Source organism: Plutella xylostella, chromosome 3 (assembly GCF_932276165.1).
Source record: "Plutella xylostella chromosome 3, ilPluXylo3.1, whole genome shotgun sequence".
NCBI lineage: Eukaryota > Metazoa > Arthropoda > Insecta > Lepidoptera > Plutellidae > Plutella > Plutella xylostella.
The window spans coordinates 2,122,722-2,140,643 of NC_063983.1; the positions used below are offsets into that span (position 1 = coordinate 2,122,722).

At 39.8% G+C, this 17,922-nt stretch overlaps 1 protein-coding gene across 3 annotated transcripts in view; it reads left to right on the plus strand.

Annotated features, from left to right (window-relative positions):
* Positions 1-504: 504 nt before the first annotated feature.
* LOC105395096 (phosphatidylinositol 3,4,5-trisphosphate 3-phosphatase and dual-specificity protein phosphatase PTEN) overlaps positions 505-17,922 on the plus strand; it is a 46,756-nt gene continuing 29,338 nt past the window's right edge. For 2 of the 3 annotated variants that reach the window (XM_038117073.2, XM_038117074.2), the window contains exon 1: positions 505-1,209. In XM_038117073.2, coding sequence (XP_037973001.1) covers positions 981-1,209 — 229 coding nt within the window. In that variant the 5' untranslated portion in view covers positions 505-980. The remainder of the gene's footprint in view (positions 1,210-17,922) is intronic. The other variant, XM_038117075.2, reaches the window with a different exon arrangement.

Genomic DNA, 17,922 nt, shown 5'->3' on the forward strand with positions numbered 1-17,922 from the left:
TCACACCACAGGCCGCCCGATAGTTAGTATTCGTAAAGCTCTAGATGAGATAAAAGTTATAGGATAGGGAAGGGAGACCCCTTGCTCGGCACAACATGTAGTCAGTAACTATATAACCCCTTTGCTAGTCGGTCTTCATTAAATTAATCTGCTAGTTCATAATTTTAAAGAAAAATATTATACGACAGGGTACCACAAAAAGTTGAAAGCTCTAATCAAGTTCAAATAGTCGCGCGCAAACGACACCAGCGCTCAGTTAGATTGTTTTAGAACTACAGTGACATTGAGTGACAGTAAAAACTCTGGTACACTGTTTTATTATTATGTTCTACTTTAATACTATCAGTTTATGCATAAAATTACCAATTATATTAATTAATGAATTAATTAATACTCTCAGATTTAATTAATCTCTTGTAGCATAAAGAATTGTAAATAATTTCAAAAACAGGCGGCAGTCTAGGCAACACAGACGCCACCTCCCGTATGTATGGGGAAACACAAATGAACAAAGAGAGCTCGGCTAGCGACAAGAAATTAAGGTTGTGTTCCATCTCTGTCTTTCCCACACATCGCTTACGGCCGCGACAGAGATGCAATGTGCATTTGCGGCCATCATAACCATCTTGTGCAACTGAACTGTCTCTTCTCGGCCGTGTTCTAGTGCTAACGCAGGATGGACGCCATTCAACCGAGATAAATCTTTTTGGTGCGCGAGAAGTGAGAGTCCGTGCGTGAAATTCGGTGCCGGGTGTGGAGCTATGCTATAGCGTTTGTGTGTTGCGAGGGTGCGAACGGTCGAGGAGGTCGCTGGGCAGTGGCGGCGGTGTGGACGTGCGTCTGTGAGGGTCTCGTGTCGGGGCGCGTGGAGCGCGATGGAGGCCGCGAGCTGAGCGGCGAGGGCGCGGGTCGCGGAGGCTGGAGGGTCGCCCGCCCCCGAAGGCCGGCCATGAGCGGGGTACGCTCGTGGAGGTTATTTTATGGGTATTTGTGTGAGCTGCCGGCGGCGCGAGCGAAAAGCGCCAGAGAAGCGGTCGGCAGGCGGGGGGCTCGCGGCTAGGGGCGCCGAGCTGCTGCCGCGCCGCGCCGCAGTGCTGGCGGCCATGGCCAACTCCATCTCCAACATCAAGATGACCAACCCCATCAAGGGCTTCGTCAGCAAGCGCCGCAGACGCTACATCCAAGACGGATTCAACCTGGACTTAGCCTGTATCCTTTTATCAGTGCCAATGATTAGTGTAGCTTTGTGATCCCAGTTCTTTGTGATATGTATCGCCAGCATCAGATCGGTAAGTTGATTTGCATACATTGTTGCGTCCTACTCGGTGTAGGTAGAGTGAGCCTCGTCGATGTCTGTGTAGCCAGCGCTATCACCACCCGTGTCTTTCAAGGCCATTGGTTTTATAACCTATAAAATGTATTCTCAGCTTCCTGTGACAAAGGATTGAGGTGTTGGCTGTCCAACAATGTACACTGAGAGATCATCTAAATGTTAGGTTATATTCTATAGCAGAAACACTTTTTTAGATATTTTATGTGTTGGTTTTGTAATTGGTAAATATTGATAATCACAGCATTATGTGATATCAAAGCTTAGGGATTCTGTTGATAATTTTCATAAATTATGTCATTCATGACTTATTTTCTGCATTATTGTAGTCGCATGACTACACAATAGATCACACTTAACTAAATTCTGTTATTTTTAGAAGAATGTTACCCAAATATACATTAATCCATCCTTTAATCTGACTATATGCTTTGAGAACACTTATTCATATGGCTTGGATATAATGAACTTGAAATAGTACTATACTGCGCCTTTACAAAACGATAGCATACCAGTATTGGGAGTACATATGAATGAATTAACCTATTTGCTAGGATTTTCTATCATTACCTTACAACAATGCAACTATTATGGTTCATGAAACAATGTATAACAGTAACAATGCACAGTTGACATACTGTTTATTTGTAAAGCATGCCGCCTACCTAGGTTCAGTTGAGAATTATAGACCTAGGTTATTGCCGAGTTACAACTAGTTTCCAGATTATCTTGCAATACGTGTTCTCCGTTCATGTTACTGCGATGTTACCTTGAGGACTGCATCTTTATGGCACATTATGTTACATAGTTACAGGATCATAACATTTATAATAAATAATTATTATATCATCAATTCACCACTATTCATCACCAACCATCACTCAATCCAAATAGACTGATTGGTAGTTTCTAGTCTAAAATAATATTCTCTAATTATTTATAAAAATTATATGAAATATTTTTTTGTTTATGCTGTCGAATGTGTATTATTATTTCATCACAACATTTTTTAAAACCCAACGATTAAGCTAACATCTACTATGCAGCCGCACTTCACCAGTCATCATCTATGTACATATTTTGAGCCCACAAAGGTGTGTCTTTCTTCTCCATATTCTTCTTACTTAGTGTGTCGGTAACAAACACTAGACCTGATCTATGTTGTCCCCTATTTTATGCATAAAATTCTATAGCAGTTCAGTGAGAAGCGTGTGTTTCTAAACAATCATTCCTGTCATGGTCCTTTACATAGCATTTCCGTTCAGTTTCCGCTGTTTTATTTTATGTTAGTTTTGGTAGTAATTTAAAGTAAAATACAATATTGAAGTGATGCTGATTGGCTCCCTATGCTATATTATGTGTCATATTAACAGTGATCTTGTAAATCTTGTAAAGTACATTATGCTAACTTTGGCTTAGGCTCATAAGTATTGTGACAAACAGTACAGCTGGGCCAGGGTTTGCCACCATGGTGAGAGGGTTAGCCATTCAGATCAGTAGTCAGTAACTGGCTCATGCTTCTCTGAAATGTCTTACAAGCACAATTTATATGTCACCTGAAGATGCTCCAATCATGAAACCTCTGAATAGGCTTACTACTGAGTTAAAATAAATCAAATAATAATAATTATCATAATTACTCATCTATTCCACAATTTGATATTCATAAATTATCTCACAAAAATAATGGAAGAACCTGGGTGCAAATACTACATGATATTCCTTTGCTTTCATCATCCAAATAACTTGAATAACCTACCATGATAGAACTAAACTTGCATGACTCTAACCACATCATAATTTAATAAAATAAGGTAACTTGAAGATTTAGGGCAACTGTAACTAAACACCCTGTATTGTATCATCATCATTATCGGCCAATAATCATCCAATGCTGGACATAGGCCTCACCCAAGGAGCGCCACAACACACTTGTATTGTATAATTATTTAATATATTTAATAATTTACCTGATAGCAACCAAATAGGATACCAAAAATACAATAATTACAGTACAATATTATTTTATTGATAAAACCCAACACAAACATTTAAATTTTATGCAGTTTGAATAATACAATAGGCTTTTACATTTATATTTGATACAACTTGATAGCTAAAGATTATTATATTTTGTAAGTATACAAGAATATGTAAATATATTTATATAATACACTAAAACCAATACAAAATAAACACATATTACTTGTGATAGGTCCATGTCCAGCAATGGACTATGGTCTGATTTAAATTACCAATGGTTATATTTTATCCTATTAGCATTAGTGTTGCCACGAATAGTGAATTGGCCGAATACCGAATACCGAATATTCGGCGACGCTGCCGGCCGAAGCGCCGAATATTCGGCCGCCGAATATTCGGCGCTACAACCATGAGAAATGCTAATTATTAGGAGGCAGAATGCTGTGGCAAACGAGTTGAATTTTTATTTGATAATAGTTCGCCTAGATCGGATGGCCGATCCTTACAAGTGGTGGTCAGCAAACAAAAAACAATACCCGAACCTTTTGAAATTTGCAAAAACTTATCTTTCTTCACTTGGAAGTAGCGTTTCTAGTGAGAGGTTATTTTCTGAGGATGGTTACAATTAAAAGCGCAATCGTGGGCTACGAAAAAATGCTGAAATGCCTGTTTTTATCCAGCACAACTTACTACTGATTAATTTTAAGTACTAAAATGTTGTGATTTGGAAATAAATACACAATTTTCATTAAAATAACAAGTCATTTTTTACATGATTTACTATTCGGTATTCGGCCCGAATAGTACGCACTATTCGGCCGAATACCGAATACTGAAAAAACTGGCCGAATAGGCCGAATACCGAATAGTTGCCGAATATTCGTGGCATCTCTAATTAGCATCAGCCCCACTGAACCTATTAGAAATCAGATTAATTCTACTCCCACATACACTGTGCTTTAACAGCTTCGGCCTTGGAACTAACCTCACCTTAAAACAAACTGTATTAAATTGTGACATTAATATCTCTGACATGCTATAAACTCAGTAGCAAATATCTGCCTAGCAACAAGAAAATTTTAGCTTTTTATACCTACTCCTAATAAATTGTGCTGTGTGCTTTATTCTGGTAGATATTAGGACCATAATTTAAGGGCTCTTTAACGTAAGTGCAGGCAACTTAAAATTAATCTTCCTTATTAGCACCATATTTATGTTCTTACTAACTATGTGGAAATATCTAGGTCGCAAGTTGGTCTAGTCTAGACTCTAGACATAACATTTGCAGCAAACCATTTAACACAATATTATTATGAGTTGTTTGGAATTGTTGTAATAAAAGTTTTATTGCTATTGTCCAAGGACCTAGGATTCCCAGACTATGGCTGTGACACTAAGATGAACGATGTCGTCATTATATCGTACCATTATTAACATATTGAATCAAATATGTAAAAATAATATTTTAGTTCCATAACTACACATTTTTATTTGGATTATAAAGCATATAACATGGATGACCAATGGATATCCCACCGATATCCATAGCTAAAGTAGGTGATTTGGTATTCCAAATCACTATAAATATTATCACCTCTGTTTTAATTAGCCTGACTCACGCAAAGAAGCCTTTTCGATATAATTTTGAATATTTAGCGCCACAGCTGCTGCACTTATGCCGAATGTTTAAAGTTCATTCACCCCACCTGTAACTGTAACAGTAGGCAGGTATACCCATTTATTTAATCTGTCATTGGTGTGCTATAAGTTAAATATTATTATTAAATTCATTATAATTATTAAGCCTTGTATTAACGAAATCATACTGCCAAAAAGTTCAACAAGTTTCAGCCCCAGAGCAGGCAGGGTTTTGAAAAGGTTTAGGGTAGAAGCGCGTATGTATACAGAGAGAAAGCTGGCTAGCTTTTTCTATAGACTATTTTCCTACGCTATCGACAGCTGATTTTTACTAGAGTCCCTGCATGATACGTGTCATGTTCTCAAGAGGCATCCGAACAGCTAAACGTTGCACGTTGTTCATACTGCTGGACTGATGTATCATGGGTAGCCAGCACGAAAGCTAGTCCTAAGCATCATCCACCCTAATAACCCTAATACTCGATGTTCTCTGGACTATCACTGTGGGGCGTTATTATATTTTAACCGAATCCTTCCCTTGATAGAAGTGGTCTTATATACTAGATTAAAATCGGCGAACCTTGAGCCTCTCTGCATCTATGTAAGGTTTGTGGTTGTATGTTTAGGTACTTATACCTTTGGGTCCACTCTTTTTCTATGGATACCCCGAATCGCAGTTCGTTAAAGTATCAATTGATTCAACTAACTCCAGATGGTGATTCTACAATCATATATGGCGCGACAACGATTATTCTATAACCGAAGCAAAGCAACCTGCTATGGCTGCGCTGCTAATCGCAAATAATAATATCCAAATCGTATTGAACAAGGTCAGGTTTAAACAATGTGCCTCATTTACTTGACGAAACGCCTTGATTGAATTAGATACCTCTCTAGTTTTGAATTCTGTTTATATTATTATAACATGGGCTTTGGTGAAGCTGGAACATAGGTCCCTCTCCACATCTGTGACGGTCGAATGGCGTAGTGGTTAGTAGCCCTGACTGCTATGGCGAAGGTCCCGGGTTCGATTCCCGGCTGGGGCAGATATTTGTTTAAAGACAGATATTGGTACTCGGGTCTTGGGTGTTGATGTTTATATGAAGTATCTATCTATCTATGTATTTGTGTAGATATATCAGCTGTCCGACACCCATACCCATAACACAGGTTCTGCCTAGCTTGGCTTCGGATGGCCGTGTGTGAGATGTCCTCACATATTTATTATTTATTTTATTTATCTGAGGAGGTGGCCACTTAGCTTGGAGTCAATGGCATGGTGGTCCTTCGAGTATTTAGCCAGGACCACCACACTCTTCAGTCTTCCTCGTCCACCCTCTAGCGAGCAGCCAGTCCAGTCTAGGTCTAGTTATGCTTAAATTTTATGATTCAAAATAAATAGAAATTCATATCATGTGCGTAAATTTAGTCCATCAACATCAAGTGGACATGTAGGCTACATCTGAGCTCCTGATGAATTATTATTTGTAGAGGCAACGCTATCTTATATCGCACCTGGGTCCACTGGCGAGCCGTTTTGTAACTAATGGACGTGTAACGCATGCTATAATTAAGTTTCCAATTAAGTAAATATACGTGACGCGCACCATCTGATTTGGGGCTAGGAATCTATCGGCACGGCAATGAAATCCTAATACTAAGTGGGATAGAGTCGAGAGTGGCTCGGACTGGTTTGGCGGGTTGCGCCGCGTGACCCGATTCTGGGTAGCAACCGAAGTGCAGCGTCGAATCTCGGCGTATCGCAGCGGCGGCGGCGGCGGCGGGGCCTCCGTCACGTGGGCACGTCACAGTCGCAGTTCAAGTCCACACTGCACAAGTCACGACCGCTCTCCGTATTCCATCTCACGCCGCCCATCGCAGCCGATGGGATAGGCTGGAAAATTTTATGCTGCCAACTAAGCCAAAATTAGTTATCGGTTACAAAAAAAACAAAAAGAATTGAAAATACGGAGTCGCTTTTTAGGAATCCCAGATTGTAATAATTTCCAACCGATACGCATCAGATATGCGAGCCATGCGTAGACGCGTTGCTCTAATAACCTGAAAATAGTGGAGCATATTTAATTGTATATCCGAAGCCGGCCGCCGTATTTGTATAAAATATTTGCAGTGCCGAGGAATTTTCCACGGACGTTCGATTAGTTAAATCGCGCCGAGCGCACGGCTAGCAACAGTCTAATTAATGGTTGAAAGCGGCCCTGATACACCACAAACAGTTGCACTGGCTGCAGTGATTAGATGACGCACTCCACCAACATACGCACCCGCCACATGATAATCTGCCGTCTAGATGTTATAATAACACGTTGTTACAGCCTTTTATTAGCATCGGAACTTGAATCATAAAATTGTTAAAATACAGATAGGGTATAGTAGGATACCTACAATTGTTGAGAGAATCTGAAAATTATACTACATTGTAATCAAATCAGGCTGTCGAGTTGCATACTCGATACAAGCAGGTTTGGAGGTTTTCAGAGGTATTTCAGTAACAGACTCCTGCAGATGGCTCGCTCAAGGCCGTTTGTGAAATACTGTAATGTAGTGAAATTGTGCGTGTAAAATGTGCATGGCAACAATGAATCATTTACATAACTGCGACTTAAACCGCCTTCTTAATTAACTTTTGGGGTGTGGTCTAAGACTAATGGGGCGGGCGCGCGTTTGAAACTACGACAGTTTCCGAGGTCATCCCAAGATGTATGTACGTGTACATTGAAAAAGTAAAAAAGATTTGTTCGTATGCAATTTTAATTTGCGATTCCTTAATACCTCAGACTGTTCGGCGTCTGACCTCTGCGTGGATGATTAATATTCTCCTCATTTGCACACAATGTGTTCGACAACTAACCTAACCTAAATTTAAAAAAAACCGCTCCACCTGGCCAGATTACTGGCAAGACCGACGCTCACCGCTGCATATCAAGCGATGCCTCACACTGATAAACAATGGATTCGATTGTATAACACGGATAGCACTCGTTTTTCAATAAGCGTTGAGATAATTTTGTAATTCCCTCCGCAATTGCAGCAGAAAGTGCAGATAGCGATAGTGCTTGCAGTTTTCGCATTTTTATTGTTGTGGGTGAAAACGCATAGCTAATGTAATTTTATGATACAGGCGGTCCGGTTTAATTTTAGTGCGGAATGCGTGCAAGTGAATGCATATGAAATGGTAGATACTAAAATTACAATACAGTAACTCACGACCGCTTATGCGTTCCCGTCCTGAGATAGTAGAATAATACATACATACATACATACATACATACATACATACATACGAAACTTCTACTGCGCTCTATGCATGCACAAAATAAGTTATATGAGTTCCTTCCTCGGTTTCTACTGTACTATTTAGTTGTTGTAGACCCGGAATCTCCTCGTAAAAAAATATTCTAGACAGCACGTGCTGAGCTGGTGCCTTTTGACTGTCTGGACAGAAACCTTTATGTTATTATTTGTTCTGTACTTATATTTCCTGTATTTTTTGTTGTTTACAGTGTGTAAAATAAATGTTTCTTTATCTTTACTCAGGGTGAGGGCACTGATGATTACCTCTTGCAGCTTATAACTTGAACCAGCCGCCTAATGTTTCATTCTAGTACCTATATACAGGCTGTTGCTACGGGCTTAGAATGGCGTGTTTTAAGACGAGTTGCATAATGTGCTCGTATTTGTGCCTTTTGGTTTATAGTTTATGCTAATACAGCCCGTTGTGTTGTGATCATGCCCTTTATAAGGGCTTTATTAAGGCCCTCGTTAGTCGAGCTGTCTATTAAAGATGCTGGCTCCTTCGTAATAACAAAGGCGGTATTAAGGCTTGTATTATGGAAGTGTGTACATGGTATGGCTGGTTTGTTTGGTTAGAACGTTTGAAATTTACGACGAACATGTCGCAAAGTTAAGTCTCGACTCAACTCAAAAATTTTGGCTGTGGACTTAAGTTTACTATTTTTGCGATTCCCCATAAAGCGGATTTTTGTATTCGATCGTTATTGTGCAACTGTACACTGCAAGCACAATGCACTATTAGTCAAAAACTTCCTAAACCATTTATTTGATTTAGGTATTTCCATTCTTCCATCAGAGGTACTTAGTCAACAAAGTTTTTGTTAACACGCTGGCTAAGTGAAATAGCAATAACCTAACCTAATATGTAGCAATTTGGACATGGCGTCGAATTCCACCCAGTCAGCGCTCCACATACAGGGGGGTCACTCTATATGAGGAAAAACCAAGTTTCGGAGCGCTACTGCGCGAGCCACGACTCTATCTCGTGGTATTAAACGTGCCGATTGCACGACAGCTGTCGTTTGTTCCTTTTTCGTCAGTATAGAGTAACCCTCCAGGGTTCATCGTCATCGGACGAGACTTGGGCGTAATTTGAGATCGAATTTGATATTTGTGCATAGCTAACGCCATTTCTACTATTTTAGGTATGTTATAGGATTTATAGTATGTGAGGTCGTCCACTTTATATTTTTACGTAAAATCAACTGCAACAACAACTTTATGATTGGCTGCGTAAATCGCATTTTCCATGTTAGAAAATTCAAGTTTTGAAGGTGCTAAATTAAAATTAGTGACATTAGAAACACTATCATCGATCGTAGCGGATTCTGCAAGGAAATTAAATTTAGGAATATCAAAACCTGAAATTCTTTGTTTCATTTCGTTAACTTCGAGATCTAATTGGGTAAATGTCAGATTTTACATTACTATAATTAAATTTTATGCCTTCAGAATAACTGTAATAGTCTGTTTTTTTCTACGTTACGTTATTTATATTATTAACACCAATAACATAATATATTTATGCCTTAATCCTTATGCTGCTTCAAGTTGTAAGTAGGTTAATGCGGCTGATTCATATTATATATCGTCTTTGTCTGTTCAACATAAGCTGCAGCTAGATAATCCTTATTAAATTATTCAAACGAATCCCGAGTCCTCCGGCTTTACCACACATCGGTTTCACATGTTCCTTACCACTTGCGAATAAAGGCCGTTATTGTTTGTAGAGACGGTGTGGCCAAGGGACTGTGAACGATGAACGCACTGTAGTTACCTTTCTTTGACTGAGTCATTGGATGTGTGCTAGGAATTAGCTTTGTTCTTTGTAGGTTTTAAGCTATTAGACAGCTTTGCATTTTATATCGCCGTATGATTTAGCTGATGGGACATTTTGCTTGGACGCGCTGGTACTGTGTCATTATAGCCCATTTGCTCTAATACCGCACGAACCAATTTAAATACATAGGTATATACTAAACCTCCTCGTAGCATTTCATATTCATGACTTTTTATATGTTACTTTATTTATTTATTTATTTATTCTTCATTGCACAATATACAAAAGTAATTATGTACAATTAGGTGGACTTAATGCTAAAAGCATTTTCTACCAGTCTACTTTATCCTAGTTTCTTTAATTAAATATATTGTATCCAACATTTTCCTGAAATATTAGAAATTAATAAAATTTACAAAGGAGTGTTCAAAAAAGTTATACTTTCAGAATAAGAAATCCATCGTCTTTTGTGCTACTCGCAGTAATAACTTCCTCATTATCTTATCTTTGTAACGGAACAAATTTAAATCTGACCAGAGCTGTCAAATAAATTTCGTTTTGGCCAATCAGATTCGCTATACATTAAAGGCCCTGTCCGATAAAAAGACCGCTGTCCCTCTGTCGAGTGAAATAAGGCGTTCGTATCCTTACATTGAGTTTGACTATTATAGTAGGGAAATCCTTGTCCGTATTTAAGGATTCCCAATATGTAGGTAATGTTCGCTTCCTTTGAGCATTGTGTCGGTGCTTGAGAGGGTTCCGCCCTTCTTTCCTCCGGCTCCTTTGTGTTTGCCGCTATTGCCTCGAACTAATCAAAATCATGGCTATTTTAATGTTTACACTTGACGACACAATATACTATTTTCGTATTTGTAGTTTAAGGCCCTGACGTTCAATTAAGTTTAGTCTCAGCTTTCTGAGCATAATATTTTATCTAACTTTTTCAAAAGCAAAAGCTTTGTTGAATTCGTAGAATCGTGAAGAAGCTACCGGCCAGAAAGCTCTTCTATTGTTCGTCCTAGCTTTAATTAAAACAAGTCTAGGATTGAAGCACAGATTGAAGTCTAGATAAAAAGTTCTAGGAATTCAAATTCCAAGAACACAGTCTGTGACTGCACTCTAGTTATCTTTAAAAGATACAAGGTTTTAGAGTTTCAAGAAATAATCAGGGATTACTTATAAATAGGTCACGGATTACTGTGATGCAGATAAACCATAAAGCAACTGTGGATTGACCTGCTGTAGGTTGATTGGTAGAAATGCCAGCATTAATTCCACCTTTTGTACACTTACTTGTGTATATATTTTCGTGAAATAAAGTATTAAATAGAGGTATTTTGGTCACACCTACACGCCATATACAATTTATTATAATAAATTTAAGGCGTTACGCGTATATTTAGCGCGTTGCAATAAGTTTGGCCAGACGGTCGCGACACTACCGTTACGAAAAATCTCGATGTCATTTTGCATCTTTTAAAGCTGCGTTCACACAACGTTTTGTTACGTGCAAAAGGCCTCTATAGATTAACTCAAAATTGTGGAATATATAAGAAGTAGGTAATTAGTGTCACTGTCATTCCATATTCAATATATTCATTACCAAAAATATTCTTGATTGTCTTCGGATCCCTAGGTTCAATCTGAGGCGCGTCCATATAATTATGTGTAAATAAAATGGTGTGTGTGGATGCAGCTTTACGGCCAGCGACAGTCGCCAGGATGTGTCGAGTGCAAGAGAAAGTTAAACGCAGGATTTGAATAAATAATTTGACACGATATTTCCCGTACTTTGGATCAGAAGAGATAAATCATCGCTGAATTCCACAATTTATACGATATCGGCTTTTTTGCTCGGAAAACGTCAGTGATATTGCAGTCCATACGTATCAAATCTTTTTCTAAACTTAGCACAAGTTACATCATTGACTGTCGCATGCATTTCGTAATATTCAAATTGGCTAGCTTTTCAAAAAATTGTCTTGTTATCCGAGAGTAGGCTATCTAAAGCATCATCGCAGCGCGAGGACATATATCCGATGCGAGGCGGATAAAGTGCAGTGAACGTGTGTGCGGTATGTAATTGGTTGGAGACGTTGCTAATGCATTCACCCGCGTCACGCGAGCCGAAGGACGCATAATTCCATGACAAGTCGCGGCTCACGTGCGCGCCTGGCCGCAACGCATCTTCCAGTTTTACAACATCATTGGGAGATTATCAATGAAAATATGTATCTGTACTACCACAAAAAACTTTAAACACTGTTTAACTAGTGTTTAAAACGAAATTTGACAGATTTTGTAGGCGTTTAGCAGCGCTAAACATCTGTTAGATACTGTCTAAGTTTTTGTGGTGAGGCCCAATATGTCTATTGTCAGGTAGAGCTAGGTTACCGAAACGCTCAATATTAGACTATTTTTCGAGTTGATGCGACGTTTGGCTACTGTCTTTTTCTTCTTCTTCTTTCGTGTCAGTGTGAATGCATGTTTATATTTTTCCAGACCAAAAAAAACGACTTTGATAGCATTCTGGTTGGCCTGGAGTAAGTCGCCCTGAGTGCAAGTGAAAGGGCACAGGGGACAGGAGAGTAAATGCTTCATAGTCTGGGGGCAGTACCACTGTCTTTTTCTCATATGGAGGTTTGCTCAGCGACTATAATGTCATCAATGTGGGAGTGGAACAGAACGCAAGGTGAAGTATCCATGACGACGAATAACAGAGGAGCATAGAGTGAAAGCAGAGTGTGAAAAGACGTAAAGACGTAAAGACGATTAAGTTTGGTATAAATAAAACGACGTGATACATCATTAAAATACTACTTTTTATTTATCCCCACAAATTGGGGGCTCGTCCGGGATAAATAAAATTAAAAAAATCTCGGAGATTACGGCGGATGAAGACGGATTTCTATAAAAAGAACAAGACTGACAGTTGCAAATTTTACAAGAAATTTTTTCTTCGCATCACAACGCCTTCAGGTCTGAACATATACCATTTTAAGACGTAACGACGACGACAAGAAGATGCCACGGACGACGACGGGAGATGACGGGGAGGCAGTCGGAACATCAGGACCGCTCACGTACACGGAGGAGCTGGTAGCTAAGTTCAGTGGGTGCGACCAGACCGATTCCGCAACACGGTGGGCGCAGGAGGTCGATGACAACGCCGAGATCTTCGGGTGGACGGAGCTGCAGCGGCTGATCGTGGGGCGCAGGTCACTGACCGGTACGGCGGCACTCTGGCTGCGTGCAGAGAAACCCTTCAAGACGTGGGAGGCTCTGAAGACGGCGGTCACCAAGGAGTTCCCAGACACCGTAGATTCCAAGACGATCCATGAGTTAATGAGCAGCCGGAAGAAGAAAGCAAATGAGACGTGCCTAGACTACATGCTGTTAATGAAAGAGCTCGGCAAGCGAGGCAAGATGCCCGACTACGTCGCTATAAAATATATCGTGGACGGAATACTAGACGACGAGTTACATAAGGTGATGCTGTACGGCGTGACGACCTATGGGGATCTGAAAGATAAGTTGAAAGTGTACGAGACCATCAGGCAGAAGTCGAGCGGAAGACGGGCACCGGTCTTCAATCGTCTACCTACTGCAACTACACCCGCAGGCCCCGCAGCAGCTGCACTCGCGCCAGGCAACAGGACGACGGCCGTGCGACTGTGCTACAACTGTGGAGAGAGTCAACACATGTCAGCAGATTGCCCGTACAGACAGAGAGGTATTAAATGTTTCCGCTGCAACGACTTTGGACATATTGCTACGCAGTGTCAACAGCCAGGCGGAAGCGGCAACTGGCGGAGCAACGACGCGTTTGGACGAGGACGACCTGGTCTGCAGCAACCTCAGCGTGGGCCGAGGCGTTCAATGTTCACCATGCCTACGGAGTCAAACAACGAAAATTCAGCAGCGAGTCGGAGCAACCAACGACGTGAGAACGTGACAGCCAGTGACAGTTCAAACTGTATGGACGTCAACGTCAAGATGACAGATGCGAATGCAAATGTAAACAAACAGACGGAAAGACGAAAGCCGATGAAGACTATTGAAATTTCAGACTGCAAAATGACTGCTTTAATAGATACGGGCAGTGAAGTTAACTTGTTAACCGACGAATACTACAAACTAATAGGTTCTCCTAAGTTTGACGAGGGACATGTGAGTGCTTTGGTGGGACTCGGACAATTGGAAGTGAAACCCCTAGGGAAAGTCACTTTAAGTGTGAAGATAGATAAAGAACATTATAATAACGTATTGTTTCATGTTGTGAATAGAAGTTGTTTGCCTTACGATGTGATAATTGGTCAAGATTTTTTGAGAAGAGTGGTATTGATTATGGAAGACGGACGCGTGAGTTTACGTATGAAAGATGACGAATGGATGAAACAAGTAGGGTGTTATACGTGTGATTCTGTGGTTGTAGATTACATTGGTGATATCCAGTACAAGGAGCAGCTGACGGAGATGGTAGAGAACTACCAGCCCCTACAGGTCAAGGAGGCTCCCATACAGATGAAGATCGTGCTGAAGGATGATATCCCGGTGGCTCAGCGGCCGAGACGTATTTCACTAGCAGAGCAAAAGGTAGTAGAAAACCAAGTAAGAGAGTGGCTGGACGACAACATTATTCAGGTGAGTTATTCAGAGTATGCTAGCCCTTTAGTTTTAGTTAAGAAGAAAGACGGGGACACCAGAGTCTGTGTAGATTATAGATTGTTAAATAGGAAAATGGTGAAAGACAGAGGTAGGAAGGAGAGTCACAAGTACAAGGAGGGAGACTTGGTGGCAATTAAGAGGACTCAATTTGGTGTGTGTCTTAAATTGAAACCTAAGTACCTAGGTCCCTACGTAGTGAAGAAGGTGAAGCGGAATGACAGGTATGATGTAGAGAAATTAGATCCCAGCAGCGAAGGTCCAGGTCGTACTTCTAGCTCTGCAGACCACATGAAACCGTGGCCAGACCATAAAGAGTAAGTAAGTTCTTATTTTGTTTTGTTATTGCATAATATTCTATTGGTGTCGGTATGATAGTGATGATGAATGAAGAAGTCAGTGATGGTAATAAATAAGTTATGCGTGAGCAGTAAATATAGTCAATCTAGATAGGTTTTGTAATGATTGTAAGGTTAAGTCTTGAAGGCTTAAGGCTCATATTCTTTACAAAAGGTGTGTTTAAACAAAACAGGTATTATAGGTATTTTGAATAGGTATTTCAAGATGTTGTTTGCATAGAATAGTTGTTTATGTTTTTCTGTCTAGACCCTAAGTTGAAATCTAACTAATCTAAATTGTTGTTAACCTGAGTTGCTAAGTTTTTAGTTTTTTTTGTTTTAATAAGAAGATTATCTTTAACGTTTGATAATGCTATGTTTTATATTGTGTGTAACCTTGTACTTTACAGTTATTGTAATGAATAAGGCTGAGGGCAGCCTTAATGTCAGGATGGCCGAGTGTGGGAGTGGAACAGAACGCAAGGTGAAGTATCCATGACGACGAATAACAGAGGAGCATAGAGTGAAAGCAGAGTGTGAAAAGACGTAAAGACGTAAAGACGATTAAGTTTGGTATAAATAAAACGACGTGATACATCATTAAAATACTACTTTTTATTTATCCCCACATCAATATAATGCTGTTGATGATGAATGGAGTTGTTGTTGAAAAGGCAAAATTCGACTGCGCTTTTCCCGTAAGACGCCTCTCGTCCCGGGGTCAATTGCCAAAAACAAAGAGGAAGTATCCAAAGGAATTCGGGATTGTGAACATTGGCTGGCGATGTTTTCGCGTCGCGGCTCGTGTTGCTTCCCGTAGTTATCCAGCACTAATTCTTATCTGGGACACAATGTGTGTTCGCGTAAGTTCACTGGCCCCTCGTGATACCTTCCTTGGGTTTCTCTTTTCATATTTAAATCGGCGAATACGCAAATATGAGGATGCTGAATTGGATATGTCTCGTGGAGCAGATACCACTATTTACGCTTGTGAATTCTTTGACGCATAGAGCGTAGACCTTGAAAATTATGACGATTATGGCCTATATTGTCATGCAGGCTCATATGATAATAATATACCTACTTGTCTGGACCAAAAATATATCTTGTGATAATGGGTATAATATTTGCTGTTGATTATTTAAAACGACATGCCCAACTACAACTCATTTGTTTTCTGTAACAAGCGATCTTTCTTCCGAATTAAAAATAAACTTTTTATCAAATCCAGAAATAGCTGCCATAATAATTACAGCTCATTATTTTTAAATGTCATGGCTAACTCTGTAACAAACAACCCTTTTTCGTAATTATAAATTTAAAAATATACTTTTATCTAATCCGAAAATAACTCTGTGAATTACACATCTTTGTTCGCGATTCAATCCAGATACTGGCAGGTTAAAGTGCGAGGCTGAAGCAGAAACAGGGTCCTGTATTGTTTTTATTTTTACATTCATACGGTTAACCTTGAATCTGAAAGATTGGCCAGTAACTACATGCGGAATGGAAGTTTCTATCGTTGATTGGCTATACATTGGTAGAATATTGTTGGATTTTGACGGCCAAAGGACTGTATTATAAGTAAAAAATCCTAATAAAGCTCCAGAATGTGATCAAAGCAGTCAGTCGTAGATGTAAATAGCTTCCGCGTGTCGAGTACGATGTGTCAAAGTGCTGATTTATTACGAGATTGGCCGGTTAATGAAACGCCTTGTTTAGGCCACGGCCTTCAAATTCTTGAACACTCCAGGCTGGTAACAGATGCTTCTGGTTACACGAGGCTTTATTATGAAAGCAAAACATTTTGTTCGATTCAAAAGAAAAAAAGGTTATTTTTACAAATATAAATAACAAGTAAGGGCTCAAAATAAGTCCTTGAGGAACGCCCATTTTAAAATTTACTGTAAATGATTTCGTTAGAAGTAGGTCGACATTTAGGTACTTACAGCATACATTTTCCTGTATACGGTGCAATCTTGACGGCTTGGATCTTATCGTTATCCGTCCTTCTACCTTCCATTCAATAGCTCTATCCATAAAATTATCATCGAAAACGGCCTCGGCAAGTTCAGCGACCTTTGCAGCTTCGCAGCTGCGCCTGCGCAATCGTTCTCAAGGGTTACTCTAGCTTAACAAAAATCGAACGAACGAGCGCTGTTATGCCATCGGCATGTTATGTTACTGCTGCGAGATAGAGTCCTGGTTAGCGCAGCGGCTACAAAAAAAAAGAGTTTTTCGTAAGCTAGAATGACCACTCTGCAGCTCACTCGATTGCAGATACCGCGCGATCGCCGCTCTTATCTCTCTCTGCATTTTGTATTGTTGCCATTTGACTGATATTTGCTGTTCCTTACATTTTCAACGTTTCAAAAGCAGGGTTTTTGTATAGTTGTGTCTGTCCATGACAACATAGCTGTATCAGATGAACTGATTTGCGTGCGGTTTTTCCGGGTATTCTTAGTTTCGTCAAAATTGGCTAAGAAGGTAAGCCGCTAAAGTTTTTGGTGGGGTACTGTAACTTCGTTTAGGTTATATGTATATCCAAGTTAGTAATTTTTACTGCGTTTTGTGTGTTATTTCTATTACTTCAAGCACTTTTATGTCTGAGCCTTGTGGTCCCAGTGCCTATCTACAAGACACAAAATTAATTTTAGTTTCGTGAATGAAAATAGACGTTTTATTTTGCCAGCTTGTTGCTTGCATTGAAGTTTAACAACGTTGAAGATTAAGATTGGCATATTTTCTCCCACTTTGTTGTAAAAAGAAATTGTTTAGTTCAAAATTTATTCAATGCGAATATTTAGAGGAGGTTCGTGAATCTCAATATTTTTTTTACTAAAGTAGCTACGGGTGAATTACGCCGATTTAAA